The following is a 19,088-nucleotide window of genomic DNA, read 5'->3' as shown; positions in this document are numbered from 1 at the left end:
TATGTCCACTTGCAACTGGTCCATAGCTTTCATAAGATTCCCAAAGAGGTCTACTACCTTTCTCAAGATGAGAGAGAATCATCATAGAATCGAATGGCCCTACTTTTCCAAAATCACTCAGTGATGTCTTAATTACCAAATTCAATGTCCTTTGCTTCTTTTCTCTGTCTCTCTGTTTCTTTTATTGCTTATGTATAGAAAATCACTATAGGTAACCTTCTCTTTCTAGAAATTCCTCTCATTTTCATGATTATCGTTCTCTCTTTCCTTCTTACCCTCCAGCAACCTTCTTCTCAGTCTCATCCACTGACTGTTTTTCCTTCACCTACTGGTAAATGAAAATATGATGCAACATTCTGTTCTCTCCCACTTCTGTTCTCACCTGGATGACTCCCCTGGTTTCAATTTATATTGACTCCAATTGGACGCTGTAAGCCATGCCCACTCTCCTGAATAGTAGGCCTTTCCCTTAGCATACACATGTCTCTATTAGCATACTAAGTACACATGTTTAGAAAACCCAGTTTCAACTCTGAAAAAATACCAAATCCATCTTCTTCCATCCATCTCTGCTACTGCCACCCTCCCACCGAAATTAATACTATCACTTGGATGACAACAACTGTTTTCTAACTGCTTGATTCACAACTTCTGTTAAATCTTCCTTCTCTCTCTTTCTGATTTATCCCTTCCCCTCATGGAAAATAGAGTATCCTTTCATTATTAAAGTCTGACTGCATTAAATCCTGCAACATTTTTCCATTGCTTTCTGTACTAAGTCAAAATCTTCCCACACCTCTACCATCACTATTGAGTCCGACAGTGTCTCTTGGCTTCAACAGTTTTGTTATTCTCTTGACGGTTTCTCTTCCTCCTCTACAATATACTTACCAAACTTTGAAATCATGATTCTGACTATATTACTCAGAACCCCAGACAGAACATTCAGTATTTGTTGCCAACGGGAAAAGTCCAGTAACCTTTCAAATCATTCCAGGTTGGAAACTCTTCTTTCCAACTTACTTAACATTTATATTCACAAAAGATATACTATCAGTTTCTTTCCTACCACATTTTTTTGTATTTATGCCTTTGATTATTCTTTTCCCTCTATTTGGAAAGCTCTTCTTCCATTTTTAAGCATCAAAACATTACCTAATCCTAAAAATAAAAGGTTATTAGCAAATAATACTACCACCAGAAAATCTTTCCCAGCAGTACAAGTAAGGTTTACACACTCTGAACAAAATCTTTGGTGTATGCTTTTTTGATACATTATTTTTTTAAAGATTTTATTTATTTGTCAGAGAGAGAGAGAGAGCGCATGCCAGAGGGGCAGAGGGAGAGGGAGAAGCAGGCTCCCCACTGAGCAAGGAGCCCGATGCGGGACTTGATCCCAGGACCCTGGGATAAGCTGAAGGCAGACACTTAACCCACTGAGCCACCCAGGAAACCCACATACATTGTTTTTTTATTGTGAATTACAGTTTGGTTTTTTTACACACGCACATGCGTGCACACACACACACTCATGTAACCCACTATTCTGGGCAATAAGCTTCTTGAATGCTTTTTCCATTTCTAATTAATCATTTCCTTCATATTTATGTTTCATTTGATAAATAAATTGCTCTTTCCCTCCTGAAAAAAAAAAACAAGTAGATGGTTCACATTTGTTTATATAGAAAGATCCACATTTTTCTGCATGGATTCAAAGTCTATTTTCTTTTTCGTAGCAACCACCACTCCCATGTACAATTTCTTTTGTAACAACGGAGCACTTATTATTTCCCCAAACACATCACACACTCATACCTTCCAGCTTCCACTCTTTATTATTTGTACTTCAATAGTTTGTCCCCAAGTACCCTGTTCTCTGAACAAGTCTGGATGAGGGGCCTCTCTTAAGTTTCCCTATCGTGTTTTGTGCATTTCACTTACCACACTGTTTTTGTGATTTACTTGTTGACCTCTCCTTATCAACTCTAAATTCCTGGAATGGAGAAATAATCTCTGAATCCTTAGTGCCAAGAGTACCTGGAACATAATAAGTGCTTGCTAAGGTGTTTTGAAAGGATAAATAACTGCATAATTATCATTTGGAATTCTCATTATTCAGAATTCATCTCAAATTCCACTTCGCTATATGTCCATCAGGATCCCCCAGTTCGAAGTAATCTTTCTTCTTCCTAAAGACCACGTCTCTCTTTTAACCTCTCTCATGGGATATTTTACATTGCATTTTGTACATTTATTAGTTATGTATGTACCTATCACCCTCCCAAGCTCCAGCGTTTCCTTTTCTAGAAAGCTTTCCTTGATATCTACCACCTAGGCAAAATCCCCTCCCCGACCTCTCATAGCTCCTAATATACTATGACATTGTATTCAAATGATTTATCATATTTAAATTTTAGTACTTAATGTGACCATCTTAAAGCCTACAAGGGAAGACTTTTTAACCCCTATGCCCAGAAAAGTACTTGATTCAGTTCATAATTCATGTTAAACTTACTAACTTGAACGATGATCCATTATTTTTGTACACCTCAGGGGATTGTCTAGAGTGTTGAACATAGAAGATAGGCAGTCAATGTTTTATGAATGAGTGAATGACAATATGGGTAGATTATTGATATAAATTCCATTTTTGTCTTTTAAGATAAATGAAATTCTCCAGACTATTCATTATTTTAAACGTATTTTTCTGTATTCTCTGATGTAGGCTATATTTATTCAATGTGATTGGCTCAATGTAAGATATACTGTGCATTAGTTTTCTAATAAATTTTATATTTAAACTTAAATGAATATATTACTAAATACCTCAAAACCCTGGCCCGATCCTTTTCTGCCTTTAGTTCTAAAAGTAGTATTACAGATGAAGAGGAGGCCTCTAGGGTGAGTGGTTCATGTATTCACCTGGCTGCCAGAAATTGGAATCATGGAATTGTTTTTTTAACCCTGAGGAAGATTTACAAATTGAAAATGTCATTGTAAATATGCAAATATTATGGAAATGCTCTTACTGATTAGGATAATTTTAAGAATCCTAATTATGTGTCTGGCCTACCCATCTGTGAGAGCAGTCAATCAGTGAACTGGTTATCATATTTAGATTAAAAGCTATTAGAAAGGAATAATACCTGTAGAAAAAAACCAAGAAGCTCAAGAAATGCTAAATGCTAATGTCAAGTGACCCAGGGAAATATAACAAATTTTATATTTGTTTAAAATCACAGAAGTTGCATACAAATTATAAATAATAACCATACTTCTGTCCAGGTCCTGGGGCTGTGGTTTCATGCACCCTATTGAAATGAATTGGAATTAAAACATTTAAAGTATTAGTGGAAACTTAGGTGTGCCATTTTGGACTTATCATAAGGTTTGCTAAAATCCACTTTTATCATTGTAATACTAAAAGCAAGAATCAAGTCTCAGTATTTGTGATTCATTGTAAGAGCTCATATCCAGAACTCACTCCCCCCACTCTCCTTTTTTTTTGCTTTTTTTAAGGGGAGACAACAACTGAGAAACATGCTTCTGTTTTCACAATTTTATATTTGCTGCAGCTCTTCTGTACTGATTTTTCTCTTTGCTCTTTTCTTTAAAAAATATATCCTCTCAGCATTATATTTTTTGCTTTGTTTTATATCATTGGAATGACCTATGGGTTTTAATCAAAGATACCGAAATGGCAAAGTGTGCTGTTCCTAAACTATGAATTGCTTGCCATTGGTATAAATTTATCATTGATGTATTTGTTTTCTTTATTTTTTTCAAGGAGTTGCAACAGTATCTAGCTAACCTGGCTGAACAGTGCAGTGCTGATAATAATGGTGTAGAACTCCCTGTTGTAATAATCCTTGATAATCTTCATCATGTGGGCTCTTTGAGTGATATCTTCAATGGTTTTCTCAACTGTAAATACAACAAATGGTATGCTTATGAAATATTTTGAGTGATAAAATATGAAAAAATGATCAAATTTGTTTCTTATGTCTTTATACCTTTTAAAACCAATGGTGGATGCCATTAATTTGAGAAGCTTTCGTTAATATTATAACATATTTCCAAAAAAAACCCTGTGCATTTCTTGAAACATCTATTTAGTCATTCAACAATTATGTCCCAGGTAACTTAATGAAACATGATTTACTTGATGGTGTTAGCTTCTACAGATATGCAGAAGGTCTGGGAGACCAATGTCAATGACAGAATGTTTGGATCAAGGAAATTAAGAAGAGCTCTGGTTTCATTTTTACTGCATATCAAAGTTTAAATTCACCCTTCCTATAAAGATAAATGTAATGCATTCAGATATATCTCCATTAATGAGTCTAATTTTTAACTGTTTACAATGAAAGTAAAGCTTGAAGTAGGGTATAAAAAAATCTGAAAACTCACTAAAGATTCACTATAGTATGGCCTCTAAAGGAAGGACCTATAAGAGCAACCTAAGTATTAGTTTTAATGGTACAATATCCCAAATAATCTCTGCTAGAGATTTTTTAAATGTTAAAAGTGGATCATCATAAAATCAGCATTGAAAAAAAACTACAAATTTTCTCATGTCATTAAGAAACTTTAAAATATCTATGAATAAGAAAAGAGGAAAAATTAATGAATTTTATTATAATCATAAGATTCATAAGATGTTAGAATGAGATTGGATAATCCTGTGATTATTCTATCTAGCCTTTTTATTTTATAGATAAGTAAACTCAGGCTTAGAAAGGTAAAATGATTCTCCTAGGATGCTAGAGCTGAAGTTAGAGCCCCAAATCCAAATTTCCAGCTCAAGGATCTTTGTCATTTTTCAACCTAACATTACAAAATTACCCTTTTAAAGCCTAATGTTAAAATGGAATAATCCATATTTACCTACATTGTTTTTAAGGCAATTTTAATAGACTAATCTCTATTACCTTCAGCACATCTACATATTTTATTTTATTTTCCAGTCCATATATTATTGGAACAATGAATCAGGGAGTTTCTTCATCACCAAATCTAGAGCTGCATCACAATTTCAGGTAAAGATAAATTGAATGTTTTGTTTTGTTTGTTTGTATTGTCTCTTTCTGTTTGCTTTTGGTTAGTGTTTTTCCATTTGTACATTGACATATCCTGCCAGTAGTGACCTGTGGTGTGAAAATAATTCTCACTTCTTCTGACACTCTTTCTCAAGCAGACATTTTGTGATCCTCAACCTGTAATCAGAAGTGTTTCTTTAAAAAAAAAGAAAAGATAAAAGGAAGGAAAGGAAAGAAATGTTTGTCCTGCTCACTGTGTCACCAGCTAAAGTAGAGCGCTTTTCTTCAAAGTGTGAGGAATGTGAAGAGAGTTCCTATTTCAGGATTTGTGATTCTCCTACAGAAGAGTACTCAGCATGTAGACTCCCACTCATTTCTGATGCACATGAGCTTCACTTTAGCTTAAAAAGAAAAGTTAGTTATATTGTATACCTTGAATGCTAATAGATCTCCTAACCCCTTTGATCATTAAAAGGAGCCACCAATTGACATGGGAATATTCTTCATTTATATTGGAAAGAGAATACTGTGGACTTAAAACTTAATTTATTTAAAGATTTCTGGTTTTGTTTTGTTACGTATGGTTTTGTCTTTTGGTAGGTGGGTGCTATGCGCGAACCACACAGAACCAGTGAAAGGCTTTTTAGGCAGATATCTTCGAAGGAAACTGATAGAGATAGAGATTGAAAGGAACATACGCAATAATGACTTAGTCAAAATTATAGATTGGATCCCTAAGACATGGCATCATCTCAACAGTTTTTTGGAAACACACAGTTCTTCTGATGTTACCATTGGTGAGTTCCAAAACTGCACTATGCCATTTTCCAGGACCTAAGGGTATGTGGTAACGATGACCAGATTGGATGGTAGAAAATAACAAGTAAAGTTCATTTCCTTTCAGGCTCCCAAAGATTTAAGTTTTCTTTTTTCCTTCTGAAAGTCTGCCTTCTTCTAGGCTTTACATGTCTGATTAGATTCATTTTGCCTGACTATTATGGTTTACCGAGATTTGACTGTAATCACGTGAGTTTAATATAGATACATATTTAAAGATCAGATAACCATTTGAAATAATTTATATCTGTTTAAAGTCTCTTTTTATGCTAAAAACAAATGTGAGCCAGTGGCTCACATCAAATATAGTCATGAGAGAAGATTTTAGTTAGAAATAATTTAGGTGTTTTATGGATAACAGAGGTGTTTCATACTTTTCCTTAAGGCAAAACTGAATTACTTCTCTTTAGTTGGCATAAAGATGTTTATTTTTCTAATCCTTCTTAAATTGCATGTATAGAAGTCTCTTTCCCATTGTGATGGATTATAAAGATGTACTCACCAAAGATACAAGGTAAATGAAAAAGAAGAATTTTCCAATTGAGATCAGAAGACCAAGGCTGAGTCCCACTCTGCAAATAATAACATATTTTATATTTGGCAGTTTAGTTCAGCATGGTTTCATCATCTATAAAATGGGGCAGGTTGACTGGATTATGACCTTTAAGGTTTCTCTTAACTCTAATATGTTATGTTCAAGATTAAGATTTTAGGGTAAAAGGAAGGAGAGTTCAGGAGATTGAGTCTTCAGTAAAACATACTTTGATAATAGTCAAGCTGGTCAAGATTGTAATTGTTTAAGAATCCTGCAAGACATATTATTAATTCCCCCAAAATGATGTCTTGAGTATTTGTGTGTTTAGGTTGTTACATGTAACGGTTCTCAAAATGGTTTGCTTCTTCTTAGGCCCCCGACTTTTCCTTCCTTGTCCTATGGATGTAGAAGGTTCTAGAGTGTGGTTCATGGATCTCTGGAACTATTCTTTGGTACCTTACATTCTGGAGGCAGTGAGAGAAGGTCTTCAGGTATAGTACTCAATTTTCTTTACTGTTTAAAAACAAGCAAAATCATCCTTTAAAGCAAAAAACATTCTTCTCTCTGGGTATTTATACAGAAAACTGAAGGCATGAACTATATAAATATACTAGTAAAGTTTTAAAAATCAACTAGTATGCAACACTTTATTTATTTGTATATTCTGTTCTGAAAATAAATATACAGAAGAAGGAGAAAACCTTTACTCCAACAACTACCCATTTAAGGCCAAACTAACTTATTGCCATGGGTAATAGCAGTCAGTTGATAGCCAGTTAATTAGACAGTTCTATATCTTATAAGACAGACATGTTAACATGGGCCTTGATCATTTATTCTCTTATCGTATAGTTTGCAACAAGTAGTTTTTGCTTACGGGTTCCCTGTTTTTAGTATGTTTCATTGTCTGAAGCCGTTTAACATCACTTGCAAGATCCTTTACTATTTTGAGGGAATGCTCTAAATTCTAAGGCAGTTGACTTTTTAAGATCTATGGCAGGTTGGTTTAGCAGCATCTCTGCTGTTCCTCTCATCTACCTTATGTCATGAGGGCCTATGCTGTCTCTTCTATGTACTCTTAATGAAAAAGTCAAAATACATCACTAATAAGAAAATTCTGTTTCTTCAACAAAATATACTATCTCCTTAAATTGGATTTGAGATTTCATGAAATTGTAGAATTGTAAAACTCAAGGTTGAATCTTTAAGATTTTTACTGCTTAATCATCCAACTTACTGTAAAAGAAAAAGAATCTAATCTTTTCAACAACTCGGCCAAAGTTTAGGAAGTTTTTGCTTAGGCATCTCTATCTCTGATTATCGCAGCTGCTACTAGGATTAAGATATAGTTCTTGCTTTTCACATTTTGTCATCTGCAATACTGTGTTAAGTACTTTACCCTTTAAAAAGACACTGGTTATTGATACTCCCTCCTTTCCCTTCCTTTGACCAGTACACTCTCCTCACCTAGTAGAACAGAAGGGCAGTATTTAGAACCATCATGATGGTTCTGGTGAACATGATGAATAAATATTAGGTGGATGCGCTGAGGATGTTCAGAGATACTGATCCTAGAACATGTTGTCCACTGGTTTTATTCCAGATTTAAGTAATACGATTTCATATTTGATGGGTATGAGCCAATCTAGCCCCAGTTGTTGTTTGGGTCCAACAAAATATAAATATACCAAAGGTTTTTATTTTTTAAGTATAACATCTCACTTTTCTGGGTTCCTCTGAAACTGTTATGCTAAGATGTGAGCTGAGTCTCTCAATTTCAATCATTTTATACAAAAAAAATTTGTGTGAAAATTTGTAATATGCTAGAAGTCATAATTTTTAAAACTAATATTTAAATGAAGGTTGTCTTCATACAGTTTCAGTATTAATAAGCTGTCATCCAAGTCTTTATATATAAAATCCTCTTTATTTCATATGTGTTCGCTAATACAGATAAAGAAAAAGAAGATTTTACAAACTCAAAAACAGTAATACCTAACAATGCTTAACTTCCTTAAGTCTCATTTTTTAAAACTGCATCAGTTCTTTTTTAAAATACTTAAATCAATATTATTTACAAAACACTATCCTGAGAATTATAATTTAGGTGAAAGTATAACCATTAGAGTAATACCAGTTTCCCAGACTAAAACTGAGAGGTATTTCAAAATTATTTTTGAAGAAGGATAAAAATGTCTCGTTTCTCGCTGTGGTTCTAGAAGTTTAGTAGTAGGTTAGTGTAAATGCTGAGTCAACCATGATGTAAGGAGTAAGGGGGGAAATCCAGCACACAGGAGAGATAAGAAAGGAAAACCCTCTGGTGGGTAGACAGTTCTCATCGCTACTGAAGGATGTGCTCAGCCAGAAGTCCATTGGCAGATGATATTCCTGGGATGGTCCATAGATGTTTTCTGTAAGAAAAGGAAGAAAAGGAATCATGTGTGTTATGAACCATTCCTTTGGATCTACTGGTAACAAAGAACCTTGAATTGGAGCAAGAGATGAAAAAAAAAAAAAAAAGCCTGATTGCAAAGATGAAAATCTGAGTTGAGAGGAATAGAAAAATCTCTTTTCAAATGAATGCTTTGATGAGGAACCATGTAGGGAATGCTCTCTGTCAGATGTTCTAGTTGGAAAAAAACACTGGCAACACAATGGATTCTGAGTTTTATTCTGGTGATTCTACCTTTACTGAAAAGTCAACAATCAATTTATAGTATTCTAAATATTTAAATATTTAATAGTTTGTTATTTTATAATATTTTAATATTTAAATCTTTCCAATTATTTTTCTATAATATCTATTTTACACTGAAATTTCAAATTGGACCTATTTAGCATTTGGTCACCTCCAATCTTGCTGTCCTTGATGATTCTTTAAAAGGCTGGCATCAGTTGATTCTAGACCTTCATATTCTTTTTGTAACATTGACATTCCAAGAATTACACATTTTCCTTCAATTAGCTTAAGTTGTATAGCAAGCAATGTCTTATAGCTATATAAAGTAGGTTTTTAACTGAGAGAAAACTTTTGCTCCAAAACAAGATAGCCTTAAAAAAAAAAAAAAAAAAAAAAATCTAGTGATTGCTACTCCTGCCATTATCTCCCAAGGAATACACAGATACCAGGACCTGGCCTTCTGGCTTGCTTTCTCTCTCTCTCTCTCTCTCTCTCTTTCTCTCTTTCTCTCTTTCTCTTTTACTCAAGGCAAGGCTGACACAACCTCATACAGTTCCTCCAGGAGAAACCCAAAAGATAACTCCAAGGCAATCCATATGCCTTTTGTGGTGTCAGTATCCACCATTTTGCTTTTGTCTCTGAACCACAACAAGCCAACAAGCCATGTAGAACACCTCACAGTGTGCTATCTGAGACCAAATAGGCACCTGGGAACCAGGATTGCAGGCGGGAAGGAGGAGCAGGTCAAGGCAGGACAGAAGTATATCAAAGACCTAGTTTGGCCACGTTACTGCCCTCTTCTCTGCATTTTAGTTAGTTTTTTTTTTTAAGATTTTATTTATTTGAGAGGATGAGAGAGAGAGAGCACAGAAGGAGAGTGAGAGGGAGAAGCAGACTCCCCGCTGAGCAGAGAGCCCGATGAGGGACTTGATCCCAGGACCCTGAGATCATGACCTGAGCAGAAGGCAGACGCTTAACCCACTGAACCACTCAGGTGCCCCTCCCTGCATTTTAGCTTTTCTTTCTGTTCCCCAGCAGCCTTGTACTTGTTTACAAAGTCCATTCCACCTCCACCTCTGCAGTGTGCCCTTCCTAATTTGGTTTCAATCTTGCTTCCAGCTTAAAAACTTTCAACATGTCTTATATTCATTTACCTTCTCCCCTCTCCTCCACTACCAGTACTTTAGCCATTATCATCTCTTTCTTACAGACTCTTTGCTTCCATTTGAGTCCTGACAACATTAATGCTTCCATTTCCCATTTTCCTCTTCTTTTACTGCTGGCCTTATAAATAAACATCTAAAAAGAATTTTTACAGGAAGCAATGAGATTATTAGAGGAAATTAATCTGGAGAAAATGATTATCAGAGAAAGTATTTTTATTTTCAAAGAAAATTTGAGTAGAGTGAGGTTGATGGAGAAAAAGGCTCTTATTTTATTTATCATCTTTGCAAAGTGCACTTTAGTAGAGAACTCTATTTAGTGTCTAGCATAACTTTTTTCAATTCTCCATCACTGGAACTTTTCTTCCTCAACTGTGAGTGTTCTTTTGGTTTATAAAATTACTAATAAGGGTAAATATGAGCAGCAATTTCTATATGCATTTAAAAAATAAACCCACTTCGTACTCTCTCCCAAATGCTGACCATCTATCCCAGATGTTCATCTTTATTTTATTTCTCCTTCAAGTTGAAAGAGAGTTATGTAGACAGACATATATTTACAATCTGGAAAATTGTATATGGACCCAATTCCCTTGAAAGGACTCAGTGTGCAAAGGAATCACTCAATTAGTGGTCACCTGTTTTACCAAATAGAAATGTATTTGATATGTATTAGATATGTGATCATTTTTTAGATGTATGGGAAACGGGCACCTTGGGAAGACCCCTCAAAGTGGGTGCTTGACACATACCCATGGAGCTCAGCATCTCTGCCTCAGGATGGTCCAACATTACTTCAGTTGCGACCAGAAGATGTTGGGTATGAGGGCTGCGTAGCCACTAAGGAAGCCACAACCTCGAAGCACATTCCACAGAGTGACACAGAAGGGGATCCTCTGGTAAGAAGCTGATGTGTGAGTCTTCTAATATTATCTTAACTACGGTGTGTGGTCATCAATATTTAGTCACTTGTATCAAAGATACTAGTTATCTTAGGTGGTATTTGGAACTGTTCTGATATAGGTATTCAGTTTTTAACTCTTTTGCCTTTGGCCTACTTTCATCGGGGAAAATTCTTAAAAATGAAAGACCAAACTTGTATGCTTAACAATCAAGAAACACTAAAACCAGGCTGAACTCTGTGACCATAATTCTTATCTTATTATACAGAAAATTATGTAAATAAATTAATAAATCTTCAACATTACATGACTCACTTCACTTGGTATTTAAGAGAAAACTGAATTTTGTTCTTACATTTAAAAAAAATATAATCTAATGTACACTTGGAGAACTAAAGAATCTTTTACATATATCAACTAGTCTGACTAGACTTACAGTTAGTCTTTTGTTGCCTACAGTAGAGAAGACTAAACTGACTTGGAAATCAAAGGGAAGTTACTCCCTCTGATTCTCCCTGTCTTTCTTAATTTGAAGTTCTATATGGTTTAAGAAAGGTCGGTAAAACTCCAAACTATGAGTACTCTGAGAATATTAAGTAAGTGGTATTATTGGAAAAAGATTTTGTTTTTTATGTATTTTTTTCATGTTTATGGATGAATTTATATAGATTGGTGTCAGGTGTAATGCCTTTATTAGCTTACCATCCTATGGCTAAAGAAATCACTGGACTTGTACAATCAATACAGAAAGAAAAGATACTGAAATAAAGGCCATTATGTTATTTAAAACAAAAAAAGAAATGATTAAAAATCATAACCTATGACTATACCCAAGAACATAAAATGACTTGACATTTTGTGGAATATTCTTATGCCCACAACCCAACATATATACATTATCATCTCAGCTGACCAGTCTTAATATTTTGGGGGTTACATGTAAACAAGCTGATAGATTTTTAAGATCTTTTCCACAGCAAAAGGCATACATACACACACACACACACACACACACACACACACACACACAGAAAATTGTGCATGCTATTTCAAAGGGCTCTGTAGAGTCATGGAAGTATATACAAAGGCCTGCTTAGAGTCCAGAGAACAATATAGGACTTCCTATATTGGGCTTTTGCTCTAGACTGTAAAATCCTTAAGGGACTGGACCTTTCTTTTTCTAACAGGTAGTAGGCCCTTTAGCTCATACATAACTTGAAATAAACAGTGGTGGAGGAATTGGTTTGGATGCAGCATAATTGTGAGCAAATACTAATTAATTGCTGATAGAATGGTTTAGTATTTAACAGAGTAAATATAAACTTTAGGATACAAGTATGGGTTATTACATCTGAATTTTATAAACTCTAGTCTTGCCTTTGCGTGTTGATATACTGTGTCTGTTCCAGGTTAAGGAGAGGTTTTATAGAGTTTGTTTTGAGAATTAAACTGTCGAGTAAGGGACCCTTAGGGGATGCCCTCAATTTCCCAGTTCCCATAGTCCTGATCAGCTAAACCCATCCAGCACTCTTCCCTGGCTCTGAAAGCTCTTGTCTTCTAGTATGGAAAAGAGATCCAGAGTCTCCCATTCTGAATGAAAATTGGGGTTAAAAAATCTGACTTAAATGGCTGCTCAACTAAACATCTTAAGAAACGGGATTATGGCGTGTTAAATAGCAAAAGACTTATTATCATCTAAAAGTAAATCTTTGGATCAAGCACCTTCTGATAAGAAAATAAATATTCCATCTGCTTTTATTTTGTTATCGTCCCATAGCTACTGGCATCAAGTAAAAATATATTTGCCATCCAATCTAAATCAAAAATATTTGGAAAAAATCCACTATTTAATGTCAGAAATATGTTGGCTATGAATAAGGATACAAGTTGTTGGTGCATCTCATAGTATTTTATTCATCATCAACAAACTCATTTCATTCTTTCAACAAGTATTAATAAGTATGTCCTCAGGGCTAAGACCTGGTAGATAAATAAAAAGATAAATAAAATATTTCTGATCTCAAGAAGCTCACAGTTCATTAGTGGAGACATCTACCTATATAAATTACAGTAAAATAATGGTAGAGTCACATGCTCGATAAAGTTGTGAGTCCATTGAGGAAGTGATTAAGAGAAAGCTTCATAGAGGCAGAGATTCTTGAGCTGCGTCTGGAAGGAAGGATAAAAGTTCATCATGTGGTTGGATGGAGGATGTCCAAAATTAAGGAAGCAGCAGGTGAAACGTAGAATAGGGTAATAAAAATGATTATGAATAAAAATGCTATATGCAGATTGATGGGACTAGAACAAAAAGGGCAAGAAGAATAAGAGCTACAAGAGTCGGCAATTGCTAGATTGTGCCGAGGCTTGTTTATCTCTGTAGGAAGTTAAAACTTTATCACACCAATAATGAGGAGCTATCAAAGGTGTTTGGGCAGGGGACTTACCTTAAGCTAGATTTGCAGGTTATAAAGATCCCGTTGGTAACAGAGCAGAAGATAGATTAAAGAAGAGAATGGAGGCTGGGAGCCCAGCAGATTGGTAACAGCAGGGGTGATAAGGACCTGAGCAACGTGTTACAAATGATGGACGTTATATTTATGACTATGGATGTGGGGAAGGCAGAGGAGAGGAGAGGAGGGACATTCTTTTGCAGAGAATAACGATCTATCCCAGTGACTTTTGGGTCATATTTTAACCTTGCCCCCTCTTGTAATCCCCTTTGACTTGAATGCACAAAGCAACACTATGAGAAGGCAAATTAAATCTCGTGTGTACATTTATTATGAATCTAAGACTTGGAACTTATTCTAATAAAGCATATTTTCTGTATGGCACCATCTTGAAAGATTAAGACTTTAATGACACTTCTGTTATACCATAAAAGTTTTACAACATTCAGCATTCAAGTGATTTCAAACATTTGTGACTGAGGTTAGAATCATACCCCTTTAAACAGACCTCATTTACAATTTCTGCTCTTAGTAAATCAGGAGGACACTCAGCACACAATTGTGTTTTACAAATGATCTTCCACCCAAATGTTTGAACATACAGCCAGCGACTATTGACGGAGGAACTGACATCGGAAAGGGGGGAGGCAATATGAACGTGCATGAAGGGAGGGGTGTGTGGGTGAGAGACAGGGAGAGAGAGAAAGTACGTGTTGATGGAGACATTTGGCTTTTTGCCTTATGGGGTTTGAGAGGTTGTCACTAACTATTTTCATTTCATATCTGTATGTAGCTGATTTAATAAATTCAGAGAGTTAGACTAACAATTATGTTGAAAAATACTGTCCTGAAGAATATTAAAATGACTTTAAAATATGCTATCACTGTAGCATATTTTAAAGAGAGGCACGCTTGCTAAAATTGGTGATTACCAGTTTATCATCGATTTCACAAACGTTTATTGAACACGCATTTTACACCGAGCACACAAGCGTCCATAGCTTAACATATATATGCCTAAGGAATCCTTTTTTTAGATTTCTCTTTTTTATTGGATCGGATTCTCCAGTTCTCTAATTTGGGGGAAAAAAAACAACAACTGGGATTACTTTATAAAATAATAAAATTACTATGCATTAGACAACATAGAGTTTAGGACAATTCCTTTTTTAATTTTTTTAAAGATTTTATTTATTTATTTGAGAAAGAGAGAGAACGAGAGACGGCACGAGAGGGAAGAGGGTCAGTGGGAGAAGCAGACCCCCCCGCTAAGCAGGGAGCCCCATGCGGGACAATTTCTAGAGACCCTTGACAAGAAAACAAGTCTTACTCCTTTCATGAAGACTTGTGCCAGTTTTCCTGCACTTTCTAAAATCGTTGAACAGTGTATCCACAATTTGCTTTTAAACAGTCTTTTTTCTCTAACGGTGGATCTGCGGATCTATCAAAAGCCAAGCAAGGTGGCTGCCTTTTATTTTGTAGTACATGGACACGTTAGCTGTCTTTCTCCCCAGGTGCCTTCACGCGTATGTCCCTTCTCCTGGAACAAACATTACCATTGTCCTATCCACTGGGAAACCCGAGACAGCTGCTATTGTTCCAGAAGGTGGCTTTTGTTTTCAGTGATATATCAATCATATTTTAGCCAGAAATGCAACAACAGAAACTTGACAGTGATTCTTTCCCTCTTCCTCTTCAAGCACTCATGGTCCGCTTCGTTCAATCCCCTCCTTCGAGGTCAGCTCCTAAGCAGCAGATGGTGCGCTTGTGTGCAGCAGCTGGCTTCATTCCACCCCACCCCTCCTTCTCTCGGGGGAGCGCGCGCGCGCCTGTGTGCGCGCCTGTGTGTGTACGAGCCTTCCTGACTTTCACTTGCCATTCAGTGCTTTCTGCCTCTCCCCGCCAAAAAGCCGGGAAGCTTGGCGTGCTCTCCTGCAACGAGCCCAGATGTCCAGCTGTGGTAGAGTTTCTTTCCCCGTCTCCCGGCTGGAGCCGTATTCATTCACAACCCCAAATAAAAGAGCTATCTAGAGGCCCGATTCTGTCCTTATGGTTTGGTGGTGTAGCCATGTTTGGGAGAACTGGGATAGGAGCCGGAGGCGACGAATACAAATCTGAAATTGTTTTCCCGTTTCGCTTGGATGGGATGAGGCGCACTGCTCCCTGTGGCTCAGGGCCGAGTGTTTTGCGGGGCTGGCTCACTCACTGCATCACTGCCTACATCGATGTCTCTTTTTCTTTCTTCAGATGAATATGCTAATGAAACTCCAAGAAGCAGCCAATTACTCGGGCACACAAAGCTGTGACAGCGATAGCACCAGCCACCATGAAGACATTCTAGATTCATCTCTTGAATCCACTCTCTAGAGGGTGAAAGAAGTTAGGGGAAGAGACTATGCTTTTTCAAAAGGTTTAACAAGTAAGGTATTTTCACTAACCCACTGCCAGTATGAAAGCACCCTGTCGAGGGCCCTGACCCAGAGTCGTGGTCTCCGAGGAGGCAGCAGAACTAAGTTGGAACCGCCAAGATGCTCAACTGAAACGGAAGCTTAACTTTATTTTATTTCTAGGCATTTTTATATCCTTGGAGTGATGTCCGGCTCCATTGTTCAACTGGAAAGGACCCTAAAGACAGGGCAACTGAATCGATTGCACACGGGATAGCCAAACTGGACTTTCTGTTTTTTTCCTCTTTAAAAGTTTACAATGCCGCCCTTTTTTGTCCCTCCCTTTCGTTTCCTCGGAGGGGCCGTCCTCCCCCCAAGCAGGGCCCCTTCTTCTCCGTCCAACCTCCTTCGTGCCCCATGGTGCTGGTCACAGGGCTCCAGCAGCGTTTGTGTTGTGCGCGCACCCCATTCCAAAACGAAGCCAAGAGGCCAGGCCTCCGTCGGCACGAGCGGAATTATGCGACCGCCAGGAAGACACGACGACGGCCAGCTGGAGACGTGCCAATGTCATTCTTAACTGCCACATTCACATGATGTGCTCCGCCAACTTTCTCGTGTATGATCACAGGTTTTATAAGGTTGTTTTTACCACAGGTTTTATAAGGTTGTTTTAAACCACCTGCCCACTCCCTTAACAAGAGTTTTATACCAATTATTAGTCAACACTGACAAAAGGCTTTCTTAGGGCTTTATTTGTTGGAGCCTTTTCAGTGAAAGAAGGAACATTTCCTATGGTGCTGTCTCACTGCCTTAAAACAGATTTCTACGACAGTTTAACAGTTGGTTTAAATCCTAAACCATTGGTAATCTCCACTGTCTTTTCATTTTATAACCAAGCAACACCAGTTAACACAGTAGCCTCATCTCTAGGTATCTGTTTGGGGTTTTTTTTTGTTTGTTTGTTTGTTTGTTTCGGGGGTTCTTTTTTTTTTTTTTTTGGAAGAATTGGATAGGAGAAAAATCAGAGTATTTTTACCTTGGGAATAGATCGCCTCTCCTCCAAAATGTTCAAGTTAGCCCGGAAACCCTCTTTGACCATCACTTCAAAGCAAAGACATGTGGCTACCCTCCATCCAGTTCTAGGCAAAAGAGTTGTAGAAGGAGGGAGATTTGGAATTCTTAGCCAGCAGAGCTGGAAGTAGTAGATGCAACATGAGCACAACTATTTGGCTTTTCCTCCCCTCCTCTTTTCATTATTATTCATACTATTCCTCTTAGTTTGGAGCATGTCGTTTTGATTGCTATCGTTGTACATGAGAAATTCAGCATTAAAGAACACTGAAGCAGTGAAGTCACTGTGGAAGAAGCGTTTATACTGTAAAAGAAGGTTAGATTTGCACAGTCTACTGGGTAGGGATTGTAAATAATCATTTTAAAAATCTTGCACAAATCTAAACACACACACACACACACACAAATGTACTTTAATCCTGTCGGTGTTGAGGTGTTTCACTTGCTGAGATTTCCTGTACATTGCAAACAAATACAGAATGCAAACCCTCAAAGCTGTTATTATCTGGTGTGTTTGTCCTGTATTTACAGTTGTTATGACGATGCAGGAGCGATCAGTGCTAGAGTGAGCATGCTTCAAAACTGTACATGAAGCCAATAAGTTTTTGGGAGAGTAAAAATGTCCGAAAAGCATCTGTTGTGGCAGGCTTTAAAGAGAGTGCATGAAAACCAATTGGAATCATGGGAGAAGTTACCACCACGCACAGAGGGCGGGGTTTTGAGTTTTCCGAACCAAAGGGCTAGGCCATGGTGTAGACTTGTTCTAGGCACGTGAAGATGGGTTGCTTTCAGGACGTGAATTGGTGCTACCCTCTGTGACCACCCGTGGGTCAGTTGCTATAGAACAATAACAACACAAGACATCTGTGCCGTTTTCAGAGTGTCGCTAAGTCTATAGGTCCTACACGGTGCTATTGCCCTAAGGGAAATCTGAACTGAATTTATGCACATAGAATTGTCACCCTGACTTTGAAGCCTCAAACATGGATCAGAGCTGTCGTAAAACATCAGTATATGTAGCTGGATGAGTGACTAGTTGCCCTTGTATGATATGTGGTCTAAAAGAAATTGCTAATCTTTCCCTGCCATTTTGAGAAACACAGTCCAAACATGATCTTACACTCAAGTTCCTGCAATACATCCCAGTAGGTTCACCTAGTTTACAACTTAAACTAGTTTGTGAAACATTTGTCTGTATACATTTTATATTTTGTACATTTTTGATGTAACATATCATGTAAATAGGCAGAAACAGTGAAATAAATCATCTGAAAAGTTTTGTAGTCTTTGTAAAGCCCCAATAATAAGTACTTGGTGTCAATGGACTTAACTGGATGATGTATTTTCTATTGGTTTATTGTTCCTCTAGCTTGTAAACCAGCTTGCATATATTTTTTTGCAAATGTGCACCCTGTATCTGTCTAAATTATTACTTTGCCATTAAAGTGGAATTATTTATTGACAACAAGGTGTGGTGTCTATATATGGAGAAAAACTGAATAATCATGCACCAAAAGTGTCAAGCCTTAAAATGTTGCTTGTGCTATTAATGAGCCATCAATAAGGATGTGTGTAAATGTTTCTTTTATATACCTTATAGAGAGGACCACATAGCTTTTAATAAATAAACTGAAGACCAGAGATATATATATATTTTTAATGAAATTTATCCAGTGGGTATTTTTAGAAAACTCTCACTAGTCTACCTAAATGCTTGATTATAAAATGAGATAATATAAAATAGAATGTTGATATTAGTTAAATCAACTTAAGTGTTTCTTTGTTTATATTTCACTAAATCCTCTATTAAACTTTTAGCTTTAAAAGATTATGTTAAAGCAGAATGATTTTTGGTGGTGCTTAATTTTTTAATAGAAATTATAAAAAGAAAACTCCCTTTAAAATTAAACTTTTTTTTAAACACCTTGAGTTCCAACCCCACTAATTAGAATGTATATTTGGATGATATAAGTAGGATTTTGATTTTTAAAACCGGAAAACTTTTGAATTGGAACAGTTGT

General features: G+C 36.6%; 1 protein-coding gene across 3 annotated transcripts in view; it reads left to right on the top strand.

Moving 5' to 3' along the window:
* Positions 1-18,532, top strand: part of NAV3 (neuron navigator 3) — a 351,526-nt gene extending 332,994 nt beyond the window's left edge. For all 3 annotated transcript variants that reach the window (XM_027594099.2, XM_027594098.2, XM_027594097.2), the window contains 6 exons: positions 3,788-3,942; positions 4,968-5,039; positions 5,640-5,836; positions 6,784-6,902; positions 10,950-11,153; positions 15,857-18,532. In XM_027594099.2, the coding sequence (XP_027449900.1) occupies positions 3,788-3,942; positions 4,968-5,039; positions 5,640-5,836; positions 6,784-6,902; positions 10,950-11,153; positions 15,857-15,976 (867 nt within the window). In that variant the 3' untranslated portion in view covers positions 15,977-18,532. The remainder of the gene's footprint in view (positions 1-3,787; positions 3,943-4,967; positions 5,040-5,639; positions 5,837-6,783; positions 6,903-10,949; positions 11,154-15,856) is intronic.
* Positions 18,533-19,088: the final 556 nt, after the last annotated feature.

Source organism: Zalophus californianus, chromosome 9 (genome assembly GCF_009762305.2).
Source record: "Zalophus californianus isolate mZalCal1 chromosome 9, mZalCal1.pri.v2, whole genome shotgun sequence".
Taxonomy (NCBI): domain Eukaryota; kingdom Metazoa; phylum Chordata; class Mammalia; order Carnivora; family Otariidae; genus Zalophus; species Zalophus californianus.
The sequence above is the reverse complement of the archived record's forward strand: the minus strand, read 5'-3'. Positions and strand labels throughout refer to the sequence as shown.